Source organism: Coregonus clupeaformis, chromosome 12, assembly GCF_020615455.1.
Source record: "Coregonus clupeaformis isolate EN_2021a chromosome 12, ASM2061545v1, whole genome shotgun sequence".
Lineage (NCBI taxonomy): Eukaryota > Metazoa > Chordata > Actinopteri > Salmoniformes > Salmonidae > Coregonus > Coregonus clupeaformis.
In genome coordinates this window covers 48,684,649-48,708,507 of record NC_059203.1, presented here as the reverse complement: position 1 = coordinate 48,708,507, position 23,859 = coordinate 48,684,649, and the positions used below count along the sequence as shown (strand labels likewise).

Genomic DNA, 23,859 nt, shown 5'->3' with positions numbered 1-23,859 from the left:
GTCATAGACTGTTCTCTCTGCTACCGCACGGCAAGTGGTACCGGAGCACCAAGTCTAGGTCCAAAAGGATTCTTAACAGCTTCTACCCCCAACCCATAAGACTCCTGAACAGCTAATCAAATGTCTACCCGGACTATTTGTATTGTCCCCTCACCCCTTATTTTATGCTGCTGCTACTCTCTGTTTATTATCTATGCATAGTCACTTTAACTATACCTACATGTACATATTACCTCAATTACCTCGACTAACCTGTGCCGTGGCACATTGACTCTGTACCGGTACCCCCTGTATATAGCCTTCCTACTGTTATTTTTATTTTGTACTTTTATTTTTCTTAACTGCATTGTTGAATAAGGGCTTGTAAGAAAGCATTTCACTGTTGTATTCGGCGCATGTGGCAAATAAAATTTGATTTGATATTTCAGTTAATTTTTTATAAATGCTTAAAAATGACTAAAAACCTGTTTTTGCTTTGTCATTAAGGGGTATTGTATGTAGATTGATGAGGAAAAAAATAACAATTTAATCAATTTTAGAATAAGGCTGTAAAGTAACAAAATGTGGAAAAAGTCAAGGGGTCTGAATACTTTCCGAAATATAAATGCAACATGTAACAATTTCAACAACTTTACTGAGTTACAGTTCATATAAGGAAATCAGTCAATTGAAATGAATTCATTATGCCCTAATCTATGGATTTCACATGACTGGGCAGGGGTGCAGCCATGGGTGGGCCTCGGAGGGCATAGGACCACCCACTTGGGAGCCAGGCCCACTCACTGGGGAGCCAGGCCCAGCCAATCAGAATGAGTTTTCCCCAAAAAAGGGCTTTATTATAAACAGAAATACTCCTCAGTTTCATCAGCTGTCTGGGTGGCTGGTCTCAGACGATCCCGCAGGTGAAGAAGCTGGATGTGGAGGTCCTGGGATGGCGTGATTATATGGGGTCTGCGTTTGTGAGTCCGGTTGGACATACTGCCAAATTCTCTAAAATGACGTTAGAGGGGGCTTATGGTACAGAAGTTAACATTATCTTCTCTGGCAAAAGCTCTGGTGGACATTCCTGCAGTCAGCATGCCAATTACATGCTCCATCAAAACTTGAGACATCTGTGGCATTGTGTTGTGTGACGAAAGTGCACATTTTAGAGTGGCCTTTTATTGTCCCCAGCCCAAGGTCGACCTGTGTAATGATCATGCTGTTTAATCAGCTTCTTGATATGCCACACCTGTCAGGTGGATGGATTATCTTGGCAAAGGAGAAATGCTCACTAACAGGGATGTAAACAAATGTGTGCACCAAATTTGAGAGAAATAAGCTTTTTGTGCATATGGAAAATTTCAGCTCATGAAACATGGGACCAACACTTTACATATTGCGTTTTATATTTTTCTTCAGTATATTAGAATGAGCTATGTCGAGAATACAGCATATACACAGTGTGAAAAACAGTATAAAAGAAACAAAGTGTCCAGTGTTTAATGTCTCTATAAACATGGGATAGCAGCGTTGGCTGTTCGAGTGTTTTGTGTATGTACGTGTGTTTGTGAGTATGGGCGTATGTGAGTGCAGGAGTCTGCATGTGTGTGTGTGAGCGTGCGTGTGTGTGCATTATGTGAGTGAGTCCCTAGGGTGCAGGACAGAGTACGGGGAGGTAGACGGCTAGTGATGGCTGTTCAATAGTCTGATGACCTGGTGATAGAAGCTATTTCCAAACCTCTTGGTCACAGATCTGATGCACCTGTACCGTCGGTAGCAGAATGAACAGTTTGTGGCCCGGGTGCTGAGGTCCTTAATGATATTCCCTCTGAAGAGCCATGCGGTTGAGGATGGTGCAGTTACCGTACCAGAAGGTGAAGCAGCCCGACAGAATGCTCTCAATGGTGCATCTGTAGAAGTTTGTGAGGGTTTTAGGGGCGGATAAAACAATGTATATATGTGTGTGTGTGGGGGGGGTGGATTTCTATACAATTTTTTAAAAACTCTAAAATGCTATTTGGAGAACTGCAAAAACAAGCTATTACAATGGCTTGCGAAAGTATTCACCCCCCTTGGCATTTTTCTTATTTTGTTGCCTTACAACATGGAATTAAAATGGATTTTTTGGGGGTTTGTATCATTTGATTTACACAACATGCCTACTACTTTGAAGATCAATCAAAAGTAACCTATCATTGATCAGTAATTGTAATATTATTACTAAAATTGGAACAGTACTCTGTTATATGACTTGTTACCACAAAAAGTAATATTATTAAGAGAACACTGTCCGAACACTGACATTTTTTTATGTTTAAAGGAGCCATTGCCGTTAGTGAGAAGAGAGGAAATCTGTGTTTTATTTTGGAATCTAAAATAACTTAGGAATCTATTTCCTATACATTTTATTTTCATAACCATTGCAGAATAAATTCCTCACCTTTTCTGGCCTTGATTTCCAAAGTAGCAATGCAAGAAGCTCATATAAATAGAGCACTATGGCCACGCACACCAGTGGTGGGTTTGGCGTTGAAATGAGAATGCATGAGTACAAAATAACCCCATAACTACTGTAAAATATGGTGGTGGATCTTTGATGTTATGGGACTTTTTTTGCTTCCACTGGTCCTGGGGCCCTTGTTAAGGTCAACGGCATCATGAACTTTACCTATATCAGGATATTTTAGCCAAAAACCTGGTTGCCTCTGCCCGGAGGCTGAAACTTGTCCACAAGTGGATCTTTCAGCAATACAATAACCCCAAGAACACATATTTTGCAAAGGCCATGTCAGTCTCTGGACTTGAAACCCATTAAAAACCTGTGGTTTGAATTGAAGAGGGCAGTCCATAACCGCAGACGAAGGATATCAAGGATCTGGAAGGATTCTGTATGGAGGAATGGTCTAAGATTCCTCCCATTTGTGTTCTTCAACTCATAAAACACTTTAGAATAGGCTCAGTGACGTTATACTTGCAAGGTGGCCTTGCGGCAGGTAGCTTAGTGGTTAAGAGCGTTGTGCCAGTAACCGAAAGGTTGCTGGTTCTAATTCCCGAGCCGACTAGGTGAAAAATCTGTCGATGTGCCCTTGAGCAAGGCACTTAACCCTAATTGCTCAGGATAAGAACACAAAACATAGACTCTACACACCCTGGCTCAACATAAAAGAGTCCCTAGAGCCAGGGCGTGACAGTACCCCCCCCCCCCCAAAGGCGCGGACTGCGACAACATAACCCAACATGGGAGGGGCCGGGTGGGCATTCCTCCTCAGAGGCGGTTCCGGCTCCGGGCTTGACCACCACCGTCCAACAACCCCCCCGTAGCGCCCCTGGTCTGGTCCCGCTGGCTGGGGCTGGACTGGACATCGGTGGAGTGGATTGCTTAGGCTCCGGTGTGGAGCAGCTGACCGGTACCTGACCAGGCACCGGTGAAACGGGCACGGGCTGTGCCGGACTGACGACGCGCACCACAGGCTTGGTGCGGGGAGCAGGGACGGGCCGGACCGGGCTGACGAAGTGCACCACTGGCTTGGTGCGGGGAGCAGGAACGGGCCGGACCGGACTGACGAAGCGCACCACTGGCTTGGTGCGGGGAGCAGGAACGGGCCGGACCGGGCTGGCGACGCGCACCATAGGCTTAGTACGGGGAGCAGGAACAGGCCGGGTCGGGCTGGCGACGCGCACCATAGGCTTGGTGCGGGGAGCAGGAACAGGCCGGGCCGGGCTGGCGACGCGCACCATTGGCTTGGTGCGAGGGGCAGGAACAGGCCGGGCTGGCGACGCGCACCATTGGCTTGGTGCGGGGAGCAGGAACGGGCCGGGCCGGGCTGGCGACGCGCACCATTTGCTTGGTGCGAGGGGCAGGAACAGGCCGAGCCGGGCTGACGCGCACCATAGGCTTGGTGCGAGGGGCAGGAACAGGCCGGGCCGGGCTGGCGACGTGCATCACAGGCTTGGTGCGAGGGATAGGAACAGGCCGGACTGCACTGGGAACACACACCACTGGCCTTATACGGGGATCAGGAACGGGCCGGACCGGACTGGCAACACACTTCAGTACCTCTCGCCGTGCCTCTACACTTTCCTTCTCTCTAATCACCAATGGCTCCCGTAACCCAGTGGCCTTCTCTCCTCGTCCACAAACTCACCCCTTATCTGCCTCCAGCAGCCCTGTCGTCCATGCCATGTGCCCCCCCCTAAAAATGTCTTGGGGGTGTCTCTCCCCCGTGCTCAAGGCCTTCATCCCTCTTGCCAGACTCGCACTCATCTCCTCCCAAGTCCATCCTCTCTCCTTGTCACGCTGCTTGATCCAGTCGAGGTGGGATCTTCTGTCACGATCGTTGACACATGATGAAGCGGACCAAGGCGCAGTGTGATAGGCGTACATACTTTTATTGAATGTACAATACGAACAAAAACAATAAACGATACGTGAAGTCCTAGGTAAATACACAAACCTTACGGAACAAGATCCCACAAACACAAATGCCCAAACGGCTGCCTAAGTATGGTTCCCAATCAGAGACAACAAGCAACAGCTGATTCACGTTGCCTCTGATTGAGAACCACCCCGGCCAACATAGAAACACATGAACTAAAAACTGAAACAATGAACACAAAACATAGACTCTACACACCCTCAACATAAAAGAGTCCCTAGAGCCAGGGCGTGACAATCACCTCCAGAAACATTTGATCAAATGTGCCATTGCTCTTTCTTTTAGAAACTTGCCCAATTCCAATAGTTCCAAATAAAGCAAATAAAGGGTGTTATTGTCACCATAAAAGGCGAATGGAGGTCATTTTCCAGGCAGAGTTATAATGCTCATTCACGCACGCAGTTTTAGGACGGGCCTGATTATAATAAGCAATATTTTTAGACATACGTATTATTTTCTGAAATGGTGCACGCAGATATTTAGTGTGAAATGTATGCAACGGCCCCAGGACACCCCAAGGTCACCTACATTTAATTACCGTTCTGCTTACTCAGCCAAGTACAAATAAGTTAATTGGATACTCACTGGACTGACTGGGAGAAACTCCAGGAGTGGAGTACTGGGGAGGGAACGAGATAGGGATCTTAAATTGACCACTATCTGAGTCACTTTTTCGCTCAGGAGATTATTTTGTATTTTGTTTTGTTTGTAGCTTTTAATGTGCCATCTGTATTGCAATAGGTGCAGACATCCCTATTTGTTTGTGTGTATGTTGAGCAGAACAATGTCTACACAACTTAACCTGATTATGCTATCCAGGCCAGCTTGTATGAACTAAATTTGAGGCTTGCTTGACTGAGATAGATGGCCAAGGGATTCCAACACAAAACCCTAATCAATCATTTTGCTCAATAGTCTTGACACAACCCTATAATTTCGCAGCAATTCTTTGCACAGAGAACAACATTGTACCGTTGTAGTGTGACAGCTAGTCATAGTGAAATGTATTGTTACTGTAAAATCATCTGGAACATGATGAACCTACAGTATGTAAAACCCATTACCTTAATGTTGCATTATTGTATAGCGTCTACTTTGGGTTCTAGAAAAGCACTTTGTACATGCATATGCAATGTATTATGATTTATTATTACCTAAATATTATAATATAATAACATAATATACCTTTTGGCATAATTTACCTTACACTTATAATCACCTGGTTGTGGTGTACTGAAATGCCTAATGTGTTAGGACACACCAATTTATCTTTTACTGATTTTCTGTTCCCTTGTTACCTCTCCTTGAATTAAACCTAGTTTATTGATTATATCTCCTGCTGTTTCGACGAAGTCGAGGGCCGGCAATCCGTGCAAATATATCCTCCAAACACCGGCTTCGAGGGCATTATCACTTTAATACAACGGGTTACCAACATATTAAAATAATGACTAACATATACTGTATATATATTTTTTTAAGATGAATTTATTAATACTATTTCATCCTTCCACGAGATATGGTCCCGACACAAATCTAAGGTTGCTACCAAAGCCGGCTGGTCATTCGTTCTATCGGTTCGGTTGCCAGAGACGCAACCCAGTCGTTAAGTATTTTTGTTCTGTATCTATGGACACGATCCAGTCGTTTGTTCTAAATGATCCATTGCCATACTGGCTGGCAACGTTCTTATCCCTTGCTTGCTAGCTAGCCAACTACGGCTAATTTACAGTCACATCAAACAGTGCAGCCAGAATAACAGCAAAGTAGCTGCATTTGCGTTTGTTTAAGCTGTTTTCTAGTGACATTTATTTGGATACATCCATAACAATGAGCTAATGATGTGCGATTTCACCTGGCATAGAAAATGTGCTCTCTCGTCAGGACACTGTTGTTCAGAGGAGCTAGCCAACAACACAGCTAACACAATCACTTCAAACTGAAGCTGAAAAGACAGCAAACTAGCTGCATTTTGTTTTGTTTTACCTGTTTCTATTGACATTTCTTTGTATATATCCATAAAAATTATGCCAGCTGATTTCATGATTTCGACTGGCTGAGAAAAGCTGTCTGCCTGTCTGTCTCATCCCGACTCCCGACACGTTCATTACTATGGGACAGCTGGAGATCGAATTTCAATATTGAAACAATGTTCATTACTATAGGACAGCTGGAGATTGAATTTCAATATTGAAACAATGTTGCAAATGTCGGAGAGACAGACAGCAAGGTTTATACAAATCTCCGCTGTTGAGATATAAATGTTAGTCTAAAAGAAATGGGAGATCATGTCTAGAAGCTTTTTATAGTGGAGATCAAGTTTATAAATTGCCTGGCTGGGCTGATGAGACAGTGGATTGTGCAGTGAGATGGAACCGATAAATAGGCATTTCAACATCATAGCTTTAGCCAGTGGTAACTTGTGGAATAGACACCGGCTGGAATGTGGTTTTAACCAATCAGCATCCAGGATTAACCCACCCATTGTATAATGACAGATTGTGTAATGCATTGCAATTTTTGTCAATAAGCACACCACTAAATCTGAATTCCTTGATGACTGTGAGGGAAGAACTATGACCAAATGTAAAGTGGGTTTAGGTGCAAAGTCAGAGCTAGCACTAGTAAATGATCCAGAGCTAATTCCGTTAGGATTTTGGCATGTTTTTCTAGATTGGCATGTTTTTCAGTAGATTTGAAAATGCGATGGAAACCCATTTAACCTCTATTTTTTATTCGGTACATGAGAATTTAACCACAAAAGGTATTTTTATATGCAGTACATCATCATGCACAGACTTGTATCTGCACCAAGTGAATTTGATGGAAACACATCTCTGGTGGGAAAATGTGCATCATTGTTTTTATGCTTATTTTTTAATATTCACATGAAAATCTGTCCCAATTGGATGGAAACCTAGCTACTGACGGAGTTGACAAGCCACTGACTGAGTTGACAACAGATACTCAAAGCAGACATATTTTTGCCCTCTGAAAATAAAACTTCCAAAGAAACATTTGTAAAATATGGAAAATTATTCATTTGAAAATCCCCAATAAAACAAAATCATTCTATCAGATCTTTCAGCACTCTGACCGAGTTGACGTTAGACAAAAATCTGATGGAGTGGATGTTTTACGGCACTGTTTTTAATAGCAATGGAATTAGAGGTGTGGAATAGTTCATCATACACTGAGGCTGAGGTGATTGACTTGAACACTTAACCACAAAAATCACTTTGTTCTTTTGCAGTCACATATTGATAAAAAGATGAGGAAAAAACAGGTAGCTGTTGTTAGGCAGTTGTATAAGATGGAGGTGACAGGGCACTTGACACCTAAGCTCCTCTAAAAAGAAAAATATGCTGTTGTAAAGAGTAGTGAACCAGACAGCATCATGCTCCTGCTCAGAATTTCTGAGTACAAGGAAGGGTTTCTCAAAATACTGTATAGCCTCATTCTACTAATAAACATGACACACCAACTTCAGAGCTCAATGTAGTCACAATGCATTCAAAATCCACTTGAGGCCATAAGTGGACCATCAATTATTACAGACTTATAGTATTAATTTATATATTGAGGCCACATTCCTACTATGCAACAGATTTATATCTCTGGACAGTTTTATTGTTCACTTGATATTCAGCAAATCCCCCGGTAGCCGAAGATATACAATGCCTTCAGAAAGTATTCACACCCTTTGACTTTTTCCACATGTTGTGTTACAGCCTGAATTTAAAATGGATGAAATGTAAATGTTGTGTCACTGGCCTACACACAATACACCTTAATGTCAAATTGGAATTATGTTTTTAGAAATGTGTAAAATTAATTAAAAATGAAAAGCTGAAATGTCTTGAGTCAATAAGTATTCAACCCCTTTGTTATGGCAAGCCTAAATAAGTTCAGGAGTAAGAATTTGCTTAACAAGTCACATAGTAAGTTGCATGGACTCACTCTGTGTGCAATAATAGTGTTTAACATGATTTTTGAATGATTACCTCATCTCTGTACCCCACACATACAATTATCTGTAAGGTGCCTCAGTTGAGCAGTGAATTTCAAACACAGATTCAACCAAAAAGACCAGGGAGGTTTTCGAATTCTTTGCAAAAAAGGTCACCTATTAGAAGATGGGTAAAAATTCAAAAAGCAGACATTGAATATCCCTTTGAGCGTGGTGAAGTTATTAATTACATTTTGGATGGTGTATCAATAGACCCAGTCGCTACAAAGATAGTTCTTCCTAACTCAGTTGCCGGAGAGGAAGGAAACCACTCAGGGATTTTACCGTAAGTCCAATGGTGACATTACATGGCTGTGATAGAAGAAAACTGAAGATTGATCATCAACATTGTAGTTACTCCACAATACTAACCTAAATGACAGAGTGAAAAGAAGGAAGCCTGTACAGAATAAAAAATATTCCAAAACATGCATCCTGTTTGCAATAAGGCACTGAAGTAAAACTGCAAAAAAAATGGCTAAGAAATTAACTTGATGTCCTGAATACTAAGCGTTATGTTTGGGGCAAATCCAACACAACACATCACTAAGTACCACTCTTTATATTTTCAAACATGGTGGTGGCTGCATCATGGTATGCTTGTCATCGGCAAGGACTAGAGATTTGTTTAGGATAAAAATAAACGGAATAGAGCTAAGCACAGGCAGAATCCTAGAGGGAAACCTGGTTCAGTCTGTTTTCCAACATACACTGGGAGACAAATTCACCTTTTAGCAGGACAATAACCTAAAACACAAGGCAAAATATACACTGGAGCTTGAAGAATTTCTTTAAGAATAATGTGCACACAGTTGTGCAAAGCTCTTAGAGACTTACCCAGAAAGTCTCAGAGCTGTAATCACTGCCAAATGTGATTCTAACATTTATTGACTCAGGGGTGTGAATACTTATGTAAATTAGATATTTCTGTATTTCATTCTCAATAAATTTGCAACAATTTCTAAAAACATGTTTTCACTTCATCATTATGGCATATTGTGTGTAGATGGGTGATTAATTTTTATTTCTTATTAATCCAATTTGAATTCAGGCTGTAAGACAAAATGTGGAATAAGTCAAGGCGTATGAATACTTTCTGAAGGCACTGGACATTTTTTAAAACATTTTAGTCATTTAGCAGACAATCTTATCCAGAGCGACTTACAGTTAGTTATTTTTATATATATTTTTTTACATACTGGCCCCCCGTGGGAAACGAACCCACAACCCTGGCGTTGCAAACGCCATGCTCTACCAACTGAGCTACATCCCTGCCGGCCATTCCCTCCCCTATCCTGGACGACGCTGGGCCAATTGTGCGCCGCCCCATGGGTCTCCCGGTCGCGGCCGGCTACAACAGAGCCTGGATTCGAACCAGGATCTCTAGTGGCACAGCTAGCACTGCGATACAGTGTTAAAGTTATGATACAATACACAACCAGAAGTATGTGGACACCTGCTCATCGAACATCTCATTCCAAAATCATGGGCATTAATATGGAGTAGGTCCCCTCTTTGCTGCTATAATAGCCTCCACTCTTCTGGGAAGGCATTCCACTAGATGTTGGAACATCACTGTGGGGACTTGCTTCCATTCAGCCACAAGAGCATTAGTGAGGTCGGGCACTGATGTTGGGCAATTAGGCTTGGCTCACAGTCGCCGTTCCAATTCGTCCTAAAGGTGTTCGATGGGATTGATGTCAGGGCTCTGTGCAGGCCTGTCAAGTTCTTACACACTGATCTCGACAAACCATGTTTTGTGCACGGGGGCATTGTCATGCTGAAACAGGAAAGGGCCTTCCCCAAACTGTTGCCACAAAGTTGGAAGCACAGAATCATCTGGAATGTCATTGTATGCTGTAGCGTTAAGATTTCCCTTCACTGGAACTAAGGGGCCTAGCTCCAGACCATTATTCCTCCTCCACCAAACTTTACAGTTGGCACTATGCATTGCAGGTAGCGTTCTCCTGGCATCCGCCAAACCCAGATTCATTCGTCAGACTTACAGATGGTGAAGCGTGATTCATCACTCCAGATTCCAATGGCGGCGAGCTTTGCACCACTTCAGCCAACGCTTGGCATTGCGCATGGTGATCTTAGGCTTGTGTGCGGCTGCTCGGCCATGAAACCCATTTCATGAAGTTCCTGATGAACAGTTATTGTGCTGACGTTGCTTCCAGATGTAGTTTGGAACTCGGTAGTGAGCTTGTTTGGCCTACCACTTCGCGGCTGAGCTGTTGTTGCTCCTAGACGTTTCCACTTCACAATAACAGCACTTACAGTTGACCGGGGCAGCTCTAGCGGGGCAGAAATTTGACGAACTGACTTGGTGGCATGCTATGACGGTGCCATGTTGAAAGTCACTGAGCTATTCAGTAAGACCATTCTACTGCCAATGTTTTCCCATGGAGATTGCATGGCTGTGTGTTTGATTTTATACACCTGTTAGCAACGGGTGTGGCTGAAATAGCCGAATCCACTAATTTGAAGTGGTGTCCTAATACTTTGTGAATAGATAGTGTATATTCCATATCTGAAGTTAGTATTCCACACACATTCAAATGTTTGTGAGAACCACTACTGTACTATCCTTGATCTGTTAATGTATTGGTGCAAATTGTTGTTTTGGGTGGAATTTATATGGATTTATACGTACAGAAGACAAACCCACAGAAAATAGGTCAGTTGTACCACTAGGGGCCATCTTCTATTGAGTGATCTTCAGTTTATATGGCAAGAGGAATGATGAATGAACTAAACAAAAGCACAGAGAACCCACTCACCGTCCTCTCGAGACTTCTGTATGAAGGCATCCACGCCGCTCTCTCCATAATTCCCCTCCGACGCCACAGTGGAGATGAAGTTCCAGCGCATGGCCTTGACAATATCCACCATGGCCTGTGCCTGGTAGGTGTCTGGGGGCACCACGCGCGAGAAAAAGTCATAACGTGTGTTGTCGCTCAGCTCCGGGGCCGTGGAGGCATAACTCACCTGGGGGATCTGAGGAGAGAGGGAGAGAGGGAAGAAGGGATGAGTTAAGATGGAAAAGAGGCAAATAAGTCATAGGAGGAGGAAGGGGGTGGGGACGGAGGGAGAGCGGAACAGCAAACATACTGCAGGGGTCTCCTTTAGACAATGGGGGGGGTTTGATAAAGTGTGTGCAAGAATTGATGACTTACCGTCCTATTTTTGTGGGTGTGACACTATGGGAAGGGAACCCTGAAACTAAAAACATCTCTGATTTCCCGCTGGATCCAGCTTTCCATCTCATCCACAGCTAGGTGGTTCATTATCATGGGCAGCAAGCTCAGAGGCACACTCAATCTGACCCATTGCTATCCTGCTGCCAAGTAAACACCCACCACAGACCCATACCAAACCTATCTGGGCAGCCATTGGACTGAGACACCGACTCAGGATTGTGTCTCCCTATCTGTTGGCACCATGTCCTCTCTGGATCCTTGTCATGTTTTACCAATGTTGAGTGGAAGATGAATTCTAAAATGACTAGCATTGTTAGTTCAGTGGCCTTGTCGTTAGTGGCCACCCTGAGATTAGAAGGTTGGGGGTTTCGATCCCCGGTCGAGTCATACCAAAGACTCTAAAAAGGGGGTGTCCTGGTACATTCCTCACGCTACAGAAACAGGAGATAGGCTCCTGCCCTATGGGCCATTCTGGAAACACAATGTCTTGTCATTTTAGTCAAATCACTGTTATTGGAGTTCTACAAACAACAACTTTTCATTTAAATCATGATTTTTTTTACACATCATTTCCCTACCACACTTTTTAAAAACAATTAGACAATTTGTTATGACACCAGTTCAGCACTAATTACACCCATTACAAGCCTAACACGGCTCTCCACTTGCAATCTGTGCATCAGACAACACTTAGCTGTAATTTAGCTATGGTCCTGGTCAGTGGATGTTACTGTTCTTTATCTAAAGTGAACTGAGGCCTACATGTTTCAGTAGTAGCAACAGTAGGTTGATGGTGTTGGCCGTCACACACCACAACCAGTCCTGCTTGAGTACACTCAAGCTATAGCTGAGTTTGAAAAGTATCCAAAGAGACCGGTTAGAGGCCGAAGTCCCTGAAGTGCTCCAGCACGACCCAAAAGATGCTTTGGCCCTATTTCTCTGATGTAGTAGTGGTCTTGCAATGAAGTATACAATAATAGACCTGTGTAACCCACAGTACTGTACTGTACTGTATGTGGGTAGACTCAGGAAGTAGAGTTGATAGTTGAAAAACTGCACTGCTACTGCAGTAGTTAGCATCAATAAAGTGTTCACCAAAAAACAAGGGAAAGGGAAATGTTTCACACAGTACACAATAATTGTATGAGCAGACCCATAATTGTTACATAGGGTGCCAGCAGTATTCTCAGCTGAATTTCATGGTGTCTGTAAGGTGCCGAGTATAGTTAGTTCCAGCCCCAAGAACAGGGATCAATTTTAAATGTTTCTAATGCTTTGTTGGTTGGTATTAACCTTGCGATAGGGGGTTGACTGCCCGTGATGTTGTTGTAATTAAAGGAGGACAGCTAATTAGTGGATGAAACCGCTTTTCTTCCACAGACCGGAGGATGCCAATGTCCTGATCGGCAGTATAAGCCTACTGTTTGTTACTTTCCATTATGTCTTACCAACATACATTTTACATTTTAGTCATTTAGCAGACACTCTTATCCAGAGTGACTTACAGTTAGTGAGTGCATACATTTTCATACAATATAGTAAAGCAAGATTGCTAATGGTCACAAATTATACCAGCTAAATTAGATAAGAGTAATTCATATTCTAAGAAATCTCTCTCTAAGAAATGCATCTGTATCCATATAATCCACATATAATTGTCTATAGAGTACACCTACAAAATTAAGGCAAAGCAGGTTTTAATACACTTAAAATGCCTTCACGTTAATGGCAGTGAGATTGCCTTGCAGGGACTGTGATATGAAAATGTACATTCTAAAAACATTTAACAAGACTAGGTCAACGAAAGAGGACATAGACATAACATTGAACATTTAAATGTAACATTTAAAAACACTTAGCTACGTCAAATTCTCTAGTCAGGAATAGCTAATTTGAGATGCTCAAAACATTTAAAAGTGTTGTAATCCCTCCCAAATAAGCCAAGATGTGTCTGTATAGGCCAAGTAGGTATTGAGTTGATGGGGTCTTTGAACTGTGACCACAGGGAGTTGATGGGGTGTGTCAGTGTTAAGGCTATGGCATCAATGCATCAATATTTATCCTAAAGTTGTATCCCACATATTTTTTAACATGGCATACAAATGTAATGGCTGCTAGTGTAAAACTGGAAACAGATTTGAAAGGGTGATTATTGTGAATTACTATTAACCGTCTTTTCCTTGGGTGCCATTCCTGCAAAATCTTTGCATTCTGAAGCATTAGACCTGGGTTCATCAACTAGGTTTGGCCTTGGGCCAAATATTTTCTCAGCTAATAGTCGGCGGGCCAGAACATAATTAGTATATAATATTAGCACAATTAATTAGCCTACACTACAGATTAAACAACATTTTTAACACATCTGATTAGTACATAATAAACTCAGTGGCAATAACATAATAATGTAGATCTCATTATGCTCATAAAATCACCATGTCTCTATTTAATTATTATTTTTGTCTATTTCTATGTGCATTGATTGGTGGGGAAAAACAGGTCTACGTAGCCTACTTTAGGTAACCTATTGTTTTTAAATTCAAAATTTTTTCAGAACAATTAGCTTGTTAGCAAGAGAAAATGTAGCTCTCAAAAAGTATCAAAAGAAAGGTGGCTAATGAAAATCATGGTTTCAGGGAAGAATGTACAGAGAGAGACAATGCCTTCGGAAAGTATTAAGACCCCTTGACTTTTTCCACATTTTGTTACGTCACAGCCTTATTCTAAAAAATTGAAAACAATGTTTATTTCCCTCATCAATCTACACACAATACCCCAAAAACTGTTTTTTTAGAAATGTTTAATAATAAACAAATAGAAATAAACTGAAATATCACATTTCCATAAGTATTCAGACCCTTTACTCAGTACTTTGTTGAAGCACCTTCGGCAGTGATTACAGCCTCGTGTCTTATTGGGTATGACACCACAAGCTTGGCACACCTGTATATGGGGAGTTTCTCCCATTCTTCTCTGCAGATCCTCTCAAGCTCTGTCAGGTTGGATGGGGAGCATTACTGCACAGTTATTTTCAGGTCTCTCCAGAGATGTTCAAGTTCAGGCTCTGGCTGGGCCACTCAAGGACATTCAGAGACTTGTCCCGAAGCCACTCCTGTGTTGTCCTGGCTGTGTGCTTAGGGTCGTTGTCCTGTTGGAAGGTGAACCTTCGCCCCAGTCTGAGGTCCTGAGCACTCTGGAGCAGGTTTTCATCAAGGATCTCTCTACTTTGATCCGTTCATCTTTGCCTCGATCCTGACTAGTCTCCCAGTCCCTGCCACTGAAAAACATCACCACAGCATGATACTGCCACCACCATGCTACACTGTAGGGATGGTGCCAGTTTTCCTCCAGATGTGACGCTTGGCATTCAGGCCAAAGAGTTCAATCTTGGTTTCATCAGACCAGAGAATCTTGTTTATCATGGTCTGAGAGTCTTTAGGTGCCTTTTGCCCAACTCCAAGAGGGCTGTCATGTGCATTTTACTGAGGAGTGGCTTCCATCTAGCCACTCTACCATAAAGGCCTGATTGGTGGACTGCTGCAGAGATGGTTGTCCTTCTGGAAGGTTCTCACATCTCCACAGAGGAACTCTAGACCTCTGTCAGTGACCATCGGGTTCTTGGTCACCTCTCTGACCAAGGCCCTTCTCCCCCAATTGCTCAGTTTGGCCGGGCGGCCAGCTCTAGGAAGAGTCTTGGTGGTTCCAAACTTCTTCCATTTAAGAACGATGGAGGCCATTGTGTTCTTGGGGACCTTCAATGCTGCAAAAATGACACAATCCTGTCTCAGAGCTCTATGGACAATTCCTTCGACCTCATGGCTTGGTTTTTGCTCTGACATGCACTGTCAACTGTAGGACCTTATATAGACATGTGTGTGCCTTTCCAAATCATGTACAATCAATTGAATTTACCACAGGTGGACTCCAATCAAGTTGTAGAAACATCTCAAGGATGATCAATGGAAACAGGATGCACCTGAGCTCAATTTAGAGTGTCATAGAAAAGGGTCTGAATACCTACACTACCAGTCAAAAGTTTGGACACCTACTCATTCAAGGATTTTTCTTTATTTTTACATTGTAGAATAATAGTGAAGACATCAACTATGAAATAACACATGTGGAATCATGTAGGAATACTTATGTAAATAAGGTATTTCTGTTTTTTATTTTTAATACATTTGCAAACATTTCTAAAAACCTGTTTTCGCTTTGTCATTATGGGGAAATTGCTGAGGGAAAACAAATATTTAATCAATTTTAGAATTCTGTCACTTAAACGGGTTAAATATCCAGTTACAAGGAAGAGGGAAAACAGTTGTGGACATGGTGGAACATTTTGAGGCCTTTACTAGGAAGCTTGAGTTGTTCGATTTGAACACTGAAGAACGACAGGCAGAGGGACCAGACAACTTCTCCACCAGATGTGAAGACTACAGAATGCCCAAGGACATCACTGTGTTTGCACGTGATCCTCTCACAGTCCGCCCAGGTGGAGAATTATCCTCCCTTGCTAAGAAAACGATACCCTCGCTGGATGAGGCCGCAATTCAAACTGAGCTGATTGAATTCCAGACATCGAGCCATCTCAGGGATGCACTCAGGAGTGCTGAGTCCTTGTGTGCGTTTTGGGTGGCATGTTCAGAGGAATACAGCACAATAAAGAAACTTGCATTTTATGTACTAACAATGTTTGGATCGACTTACACCTGCGAGTCCTCATTTTCCTCTATGAACGTAGTATAGATTCACGACAGGAACTGGCTTTCACGTAAGTCCATCGAGGACTGCCTGCGCATCAAAATCACATCCATTTCACGCAACATCCACAAGATCGTGTCCGAGGGGAACTTTTCCCATTGAGTAAGTAACTTGGCCTATATGACTGTAATTAGTAAATACTAACATTATTGTGAGTGCTTATCCAGGGATATGTAGGTCTCAAGCTGACAGTATTTTCTGTTTGTTCTGTCGTTACAAGAGCAGGCTATCCCGATACAGACATCGCCTTTTTTTCTTTAAATCATTTTTTTATGTAAGATGTTACAGTTTTGGCCAGTTGCAATTTGTAAATAGGCCTAATAAAAAAAAATCCCACTTGCAGTTGAAGTCAGAAGTTTACATACACTTGAGTTGAAGTCATTAAAACTTGTTTTTCAACCACTCCACACATTTCTTGTTAACAAACTATCGTTTTGGCAAGTCGGTTAGGACATCTACTTTGTGCATGACACAAGTAATTTTTCCAACAATTGTTTACAGACAGATTATTTAACTTATAATTCACTGTATCACAATTCCAGTGGGTCAGATGTTTATATACTCTAAGTTGACTGTGCCTTTAAACAGCTTGGAAAATTCCAGAAAATGATGTCATGGCTTTAGAAGCTTCTGATAGGCTAATTGACATCATTTGAGTCAATTGGAGGTGTACCTGGGGATGTATTTCAAGGCCTACCTTCAAACTCAGTGCCTTTTTGCTTGACATCATGGGAAAATCAAAAGAAATCAGTCAAGACCTCAGAAAAAAATGGTAGACCTCCACAAGTCTGGTTCATCCTTGGGAGCAATTTCCAAATGCCTGAAGGTACCGCGTTCATCTGTACAAACAATAGTACGCAAGTATAAACACCATGGGATCATGCAGCCATCATATCGCTCAGGAAGGAGACGTGTTCTGTCTCCTAGAGATGAACGTACTTTGGTGAGAAAAGTGCAAATCAATCCCAGAACAACAGCAAAGGACCTTGTGAAGATGCTGGAGGAAACAGGTACAAAAGTATTTATATCCACAGTAAAACGAGTCCTATATCGACATAACCTGAAAGGCCGCTCAGCAAGGAAGAAGCCACTGCTCCAAACCGCCATAAAAAGGCCAAAATACGGTTTGCAACTGCACATGGGGACAAAGATCGTACTTTTTGGAGAAATGTCCTCTGGTCTGATGAAACAGAAATAGAACTGTTTGGCCATAATGACCATCGTTATGTTTGTAGGAAAAAGGGGGCTGCTTGCAAGCCGAAGAACACCATCCCAACCGTGAAGCACAGGGGGTGGCAGCCTCATGCTGTGGGGGTGCTTTGCTGCAGGAGGGACTGGTGCACTTCACAAAATAGATGGCATCATGAGGAAGGAAAATTATGTGGATATATTGAAGCAACATCTCAAGACATCAGTCAGGAAGTTAAAGCTTGGTCGCAAATGGGTCTTCCAAATGGACAATGAACCCAAGCATACTTCCAAAGTTGTGCCAAAATGGCTTAAGGACAACAAAGTAAAGGTATTGGAGTGGCCATCACAAAGCCCTGACCTCAATCCTATAGAATATTTGTGGGCAGAACTGAAAAAGCGTGTGCGAGCAAGGAGGCCTACAAACCTGACTCAGTTACACCAGCTCTGTCAGGAGGAATGGGCCAAAATTCACCCAACTTATTGTGGGAAGCCTGTGGAAGGCTACCTGAAACTGGTGTAGGTTTGCTCCATCTGTTGCTGTGCAACACTTGTATATTTTCAGCACTAGGCGCTGTTCACCTCCTATTGATTGCACTGCGGTTGCAACTTGACGTTTCAGCACCACAAAATGGTCCACTGCCGGCTTTATTAGTTATTATTGAGTGACTAAACCATCATGTGTTTTTTTTTACTGTCTTTTTATCAATCTGGCTAAACACTCTGACGTCACTTCACACACAAAGTGTGAAATCAAACATATGCACAGTGGATACGTATTCACTTCCAAGTGGTATTATTACTGTGACCGTACAGCTACTAAAGAACACCTCCAGAAATAGATCTCTGTAAGAAGAAGAATTTCAGCCTTATTAATCTGTTAATGAAAACATTACACTTTATTGGACACAAAAAGCCATGCATCAATAACCAGTGTGAATTAAGTTCTTTAAATAAATGTTATTAATCACATGCTGTATTTCGAGAATGTGTGCAATGTGTTTGCTGGATGTTTATTTCCTATCCCTCCTGTTGTAATACATGGGTATGTTAGAGAACTGCTCATCAGCTGAGGTGAAACTCACTTTGTCAATTAGCGACTAATGAATCACTCTGCCAATAATAAACCGAATAACTTGTTCAACACTAATGTTTATTATCTGATACAAAGAGCAATTACCTTGCAAGGACTCTCCCCTGTGCTTTGTTTTTGTTGAATTACACTGAATTTACAAGACAATCTTGACACTTCATTAGAATTCATTGTCTCACAAATGATTTTTGCTACAATAATATAGATTAGACTACAGACTGATGCACGTATTTGGGGAGAGGGCTTTAGCTATTCCATCTGGACCTTCTCTGCCATCTGGATATCAAACTGATGTCCCATTCTCAAATGTCTAATTTACAATTCAAATATGGCCCTATGCCATAAAGACATTTATTTATAAAATGTGTAAATGTCCTTAGATTAAATGAGATCGAATCAGAGTCATTCACACTTTAAGTAGGCATGCCTTTGCACTTATTGCTAAGTGCAGCATCATTCTATTTGTGATGCTTTCACATTTACCCATTAGTCTGAAAATCCCCTTTTATCTGGCATCCAGTGGAGGTGAGGGGCAGCTAATAAAAATGGACTGAGGTGGCCAATTAACAATTTCTTTGTGGATTTTGATGCGTGCTTGGGGTTATTGTCTTGATGGAAGATCCACTTGCAGCCAAGTCTCAGACTCCTGGCGGAGGCAACCAGGTTTATGGCTAAAGTGAGAGGAATACCTATGTGAGAATGCAGTCCATTGACTAAAGCTCAGCGTTCAACACCATTGTCCCCTCCAAGCTTAGGACCCTGGAACTGAACAACTCCCTCTGCAACTGGATCCTGGAATTCCTGATGGGCCGACCCCATGGGGCCCCTGCATGGGTGTGTGCTTAGTCCCCTCCTGTACTCCCTGTTCACCCACGACTGCGTGGCCAAGCACGACTCCAACACCATCATCAAGTTTGCTGACGACACAACGGTGGTAGGCCTGATCACCGGCGATGATGAGACAGCCTACAGAGAGGAGGTCAGTGACCTGGCAGTGTGGTGCCGGAACAACAACCTCTCCCTGTCATCCAGGACCTCTATACCAGGCAGTGTGAAAGGAAAGCACGGAAAATCGTTAGACTTCAGCCACCCAAGCCATAGATTGTTCTCTCTGCTTCCGCACTGCAAGCGGCACGGGTACATCAAGTCTAACACCAACAGCCTCCTGAACATCTTAAAAACTAACTGCACTGAACAAAAATCTAAACGCAACATGCAACAATTTCAAATATTTTACAGTTAATATAAGGAAATCAGTCAATTTAATTACATTAATTAGGCCCTAATCTATGGATTTCACATGATTGGGAATACAGATACAGTGGGGGAAAAAAGTATTTAGTCAGCCACCAATTGTGCAAGTTCTCCCACTTAAAAAGATGAGAGAGGCCTGTAATTTTCATCATAGGTACACGTCAACTATGACAGACAAAATGAGAAAAAAAAATCCAGAAAATCACATTGCATGATTTTTTATGAATTTATTTGCAAATTATGCTGGAAAATAAGTATTTTGTCAATAAAAAAAGTTTCTCAATACTTTGTTATATACCCTTTGTTGGCAATGACACAGGTCAAACGTTTTCTGTAAGTCTTCACAAGGTTTTCACAGACTGTTGCTGGTATTTTGGCCCATTCCGGACCGGGCTGGCGACGCGCACCACTAGCTTGGTGCGGGGAGCAGGAACGGGCCGGACCGGGCTGACGACACGCACCATTGGCTTGGTGCGGGGAGCAGGAACAGGCCGGACCGGGCTGGCGACGCGCACCACAGGCTTGGTGCGGGGAGCAGGAACGGGCCGGACCGGGCTGACGACGCACACCACTGGCTTGGTGCGGGGAGCAGGAACAGGCCGGACCGGGCTGACGACGCGCACCATTGGCTTGGTGCGAGGAGCAGGAACAGGCCGGACCGAGCTGGCGACGCGCACCACAGGCTTAGTGCGGGGAGCAGGAACGGGCCTGACCGTAATGGGAACACACACCACTGGCCTTGTGCGGGAATCAGGAACGGGCCGGACCGGACTGGTGACACACACCACTTGCTTGGTGCGAGGAGCGGGACTGGGTTTCCTCATAAACCTCCGCTCCCTCTGCTGCCTAACCAGTTCCTCTCGCCGTGCCTCCACACTCTCCTTCTCCCTCGTGACCAATAGCCCCCGTAACCTGGCGGCCTCCTCTGCTAACCGGCTGAACCGCTCTATCGCGGCCTCCTGCTGCCCCCCCTAAAAATGTCTGGGGCTTGTCTCTCCCCCGTTAACATGGCCTCCATGCCTCTCGCCAGACTCTCTCTCCTCTCCTCCCAAGTCCATCCTCTCTCCTCTTCACGCTGCTTGATCCAGTCGTGGTGGGATCTTCTGTCACAATCGCTGACAGATGAAGCGGACCAAGGCGCAGCGTGATAAGCGTACATACTTTATTGTGTACACACACGAACCAAAACAACAAACGAACGATTCGTGAAGTCCTAGGTTACAACACAAAACCTTACGGAACAAGATCCCACAATGACTAGTGAAAACAGGCTGCCTAAGTATGGTTCCCAATCAGAGACAATGAGCTACAGCTGCCTCTGATTGGGAACCACCCTGGCCAACATAGATCTAACCGATCTAGAACAAAAACCATAGCAAACAAAACATAGAAAATCCACATCCTGGCTCAACAATTAAGAGTCCCCAGAGCCAGGGCGTGACAGTGGGAGAACTTGCACAATTGGTGGCTGACTAAATACTTTTTTTCCCCACTGTATGCATCTGTTGGTCACAGATACCTTTAAGAAAAAAAAAGGTAGGGGCGTGGATCAGAAAACCAGTTAGTATCTGGTGTGACCACCATTTGCCTCATGCAGCGCGACACATCTCCTTTGCATAGAGTTGATCAGGCTGTTAACTGTGGCCTGTGGAATGTTGAACCACCTCTTCAATTGCTTTGCGAAGTTGCTGGATATTGGTGGGAACTGGAACACGCTGTCGTACACAATGATCCAGAGCATCCTAAATATGCTCAATGGGTGACATGTCTGCAGGCCATGGAAGAACTGGACATTTTCATCTTCAAGGAATTGTGTACAGATCCTTGCAACATGGGGCTGTGCATTATCATGCTGAAACATGAAATGATGGAGGCAGATGAATGGCACGACAATGGGCCTCAGGATCTTGTCACAGTATATCTGTGCATTCAAATTGCCATAGATAAAATGCAATTGTTTTCGTTGTCCGTAGCTTATGCCTGCCCATACCATAACTCCACCGCCACCATGGGGCACTCTGTTCACAACGTTGACATCAGCAAACCGTTCGCCCACAAGGTGCACCTGTGTAATGATCATGCTGTTTAATCAGCTTCTTGATATGCCACACCTGTCAGGTGGATGGATTATCTTGACAAAGGAGAAATGCTCACAAACAGTGATGTAAACAAAATTGTTCACAACTTTTGAGAGAAATAAGCTTTTTCTGCGTATGGAAAATTTCCGTGATCTTTTATTTCAGCTCATGTTGCGTTTATATTTTTGTTCAGTGTAAATAGCTAACAAAATTGCTACACAGACTATCTGAGTTGACCCTTGTATTTTATTTATATTTTTGCACTGTCTCTATGCACTCTCACAAGGTCCTACAGTGAGTTCAGAAAGTATTCATACCCCTTGACTTATTCCACATTTTGTTGTGTTACAGCCTGAATTCATAATGGATTAAAGCATTGTTGTTTTTTCACCCATCTACATACACTACCCCATAATTACAAAGTGGAAACATGTTTTTAGACATTGTTTACAAATTAATTGAAAATGAAATACAGAAATATCTTACTTACATAAGTATTCCCACCCCTGAGTCAATACATGTTAGAATTACAGCTGTGAGTCTTTCTGGGTAAGTCTCACGTGGCTTGTACAATATTTGCACATTATTCTTTAAAAAATTGATCATTGCTAGACAGCCATTTTCAAATCTTGCCATAGATTTACAAGCCGATTTAAATCAAAACTGTAACTAGGCCGCTCAGGAACATTTAATGTCGTCTTTGTAAGCAACTCCAGTGTATATTTGGCCAGGTGTTTTAGATTATTGTCCTGCTGAAAGGTATATTTGTCTCCCAGTGTCTGTTGGAAAGCACACTGAACCAGGTTTTCCTCTAGGATTTTTCCTGTACTTAGCTCTATTCCTTTTATTTTTATCCTAATACACTCTCTAGTCAATGACAAGCATACCCATAACATGATGCAGCCACCACCATGTTTGAAAATATGGAGAGTGGTACTCGGTGATGTGTTGTGTTGGATTTGCTCCAAATATAAAGCTTTACATTCAGGACATAAAGTTAATTTCTTTGCTACATTTTTTTCAGTTTTACTTTAGTGCCTTCCTGCAAACAGAATACATGTTTTTGAATATTTTTATTCTGTACAAGCTTTCTTCTTTTCACTCTGTCATTTAGGTTAGTCTTGTGGAGTAACTACAATGTAGTTGATCCATCTTCAGTTTTCTCCGATATTTTAAAAATCACCATTGGCCTCATGATGAAATCCCTGATTGGTTTCCTTCCTCTCCGGCAACTGAGTTCGGACGAACGCCTGTATCTTTGTAGTGACTGGGTGTATTGATACACCATCCAAAGTGTAATTAATAACTTCACCATGCTCAAAGAGATATTCAATGTCTGCTTTTTTTCTTTTTACCCATGTACCAATGGGGCCCTTCTTAGTGATGTATTGGAAAAACTCTGTGGTCTTTGTGGTTGAATCTGTGTTTGAAATTTGCTGCTTGACGGAGGGATCTTACAGGTAATTTTATGTGTGGGGTACAGAGATGAGGAAGTCATTCAAAGATCATGTTAAACACTATTATTGCACACAGAGTGAGTCCAAGCAACTTATTATGTGACTTGTTAAGCAAATATTTACTCCTGAACTTATTTAGGCTTGCCATAACAAAGGGGTTGTATATGTATTGACTCAAGGCATTTCAGCTTTTCATTTTTAATTAACTTTTAAAGATTTCTAAAAACATAATTCCATTTTGACATTATGGGGTATTGCGTGTACACTCTTAGAGAAAAAGGTGCTATCTAGAACCTAAAAGGGTTATTCGGCTGTCCCAATAGAGAACCCTTTGAAGAACCCTTTTTGATTCCAGGTAGAACCATTTTGGTTCCAGGTAGAACCCTATTGGGTTCCATGTC

The 23,859-nt window shown here is 42.7% G+C and overlaps 1 protein-coding gene across 1 annotated transcript in view; it reads right to left on the bottom strand.

The window, feature by feature from the left end:
• LOC121578349 (metabotropic glutamate receptor 4-like) overlaps positions 1-23,859 on the bottom strand; it is a 303,853-nt gene that overhangs the window by 140,471 nt on the left and 139,523 nt on the right. The window contains exon 3 of the mRNA XM_041892671.2: positions 11,211-11,427. Within this exon, the coding sequence (XP_041748605.2) occupies positions 11,211-11,427 (217 nt within the window). The remainder of the gene's footprint in view (positions 1-11,210; positions 11,428-23,859) is intronic.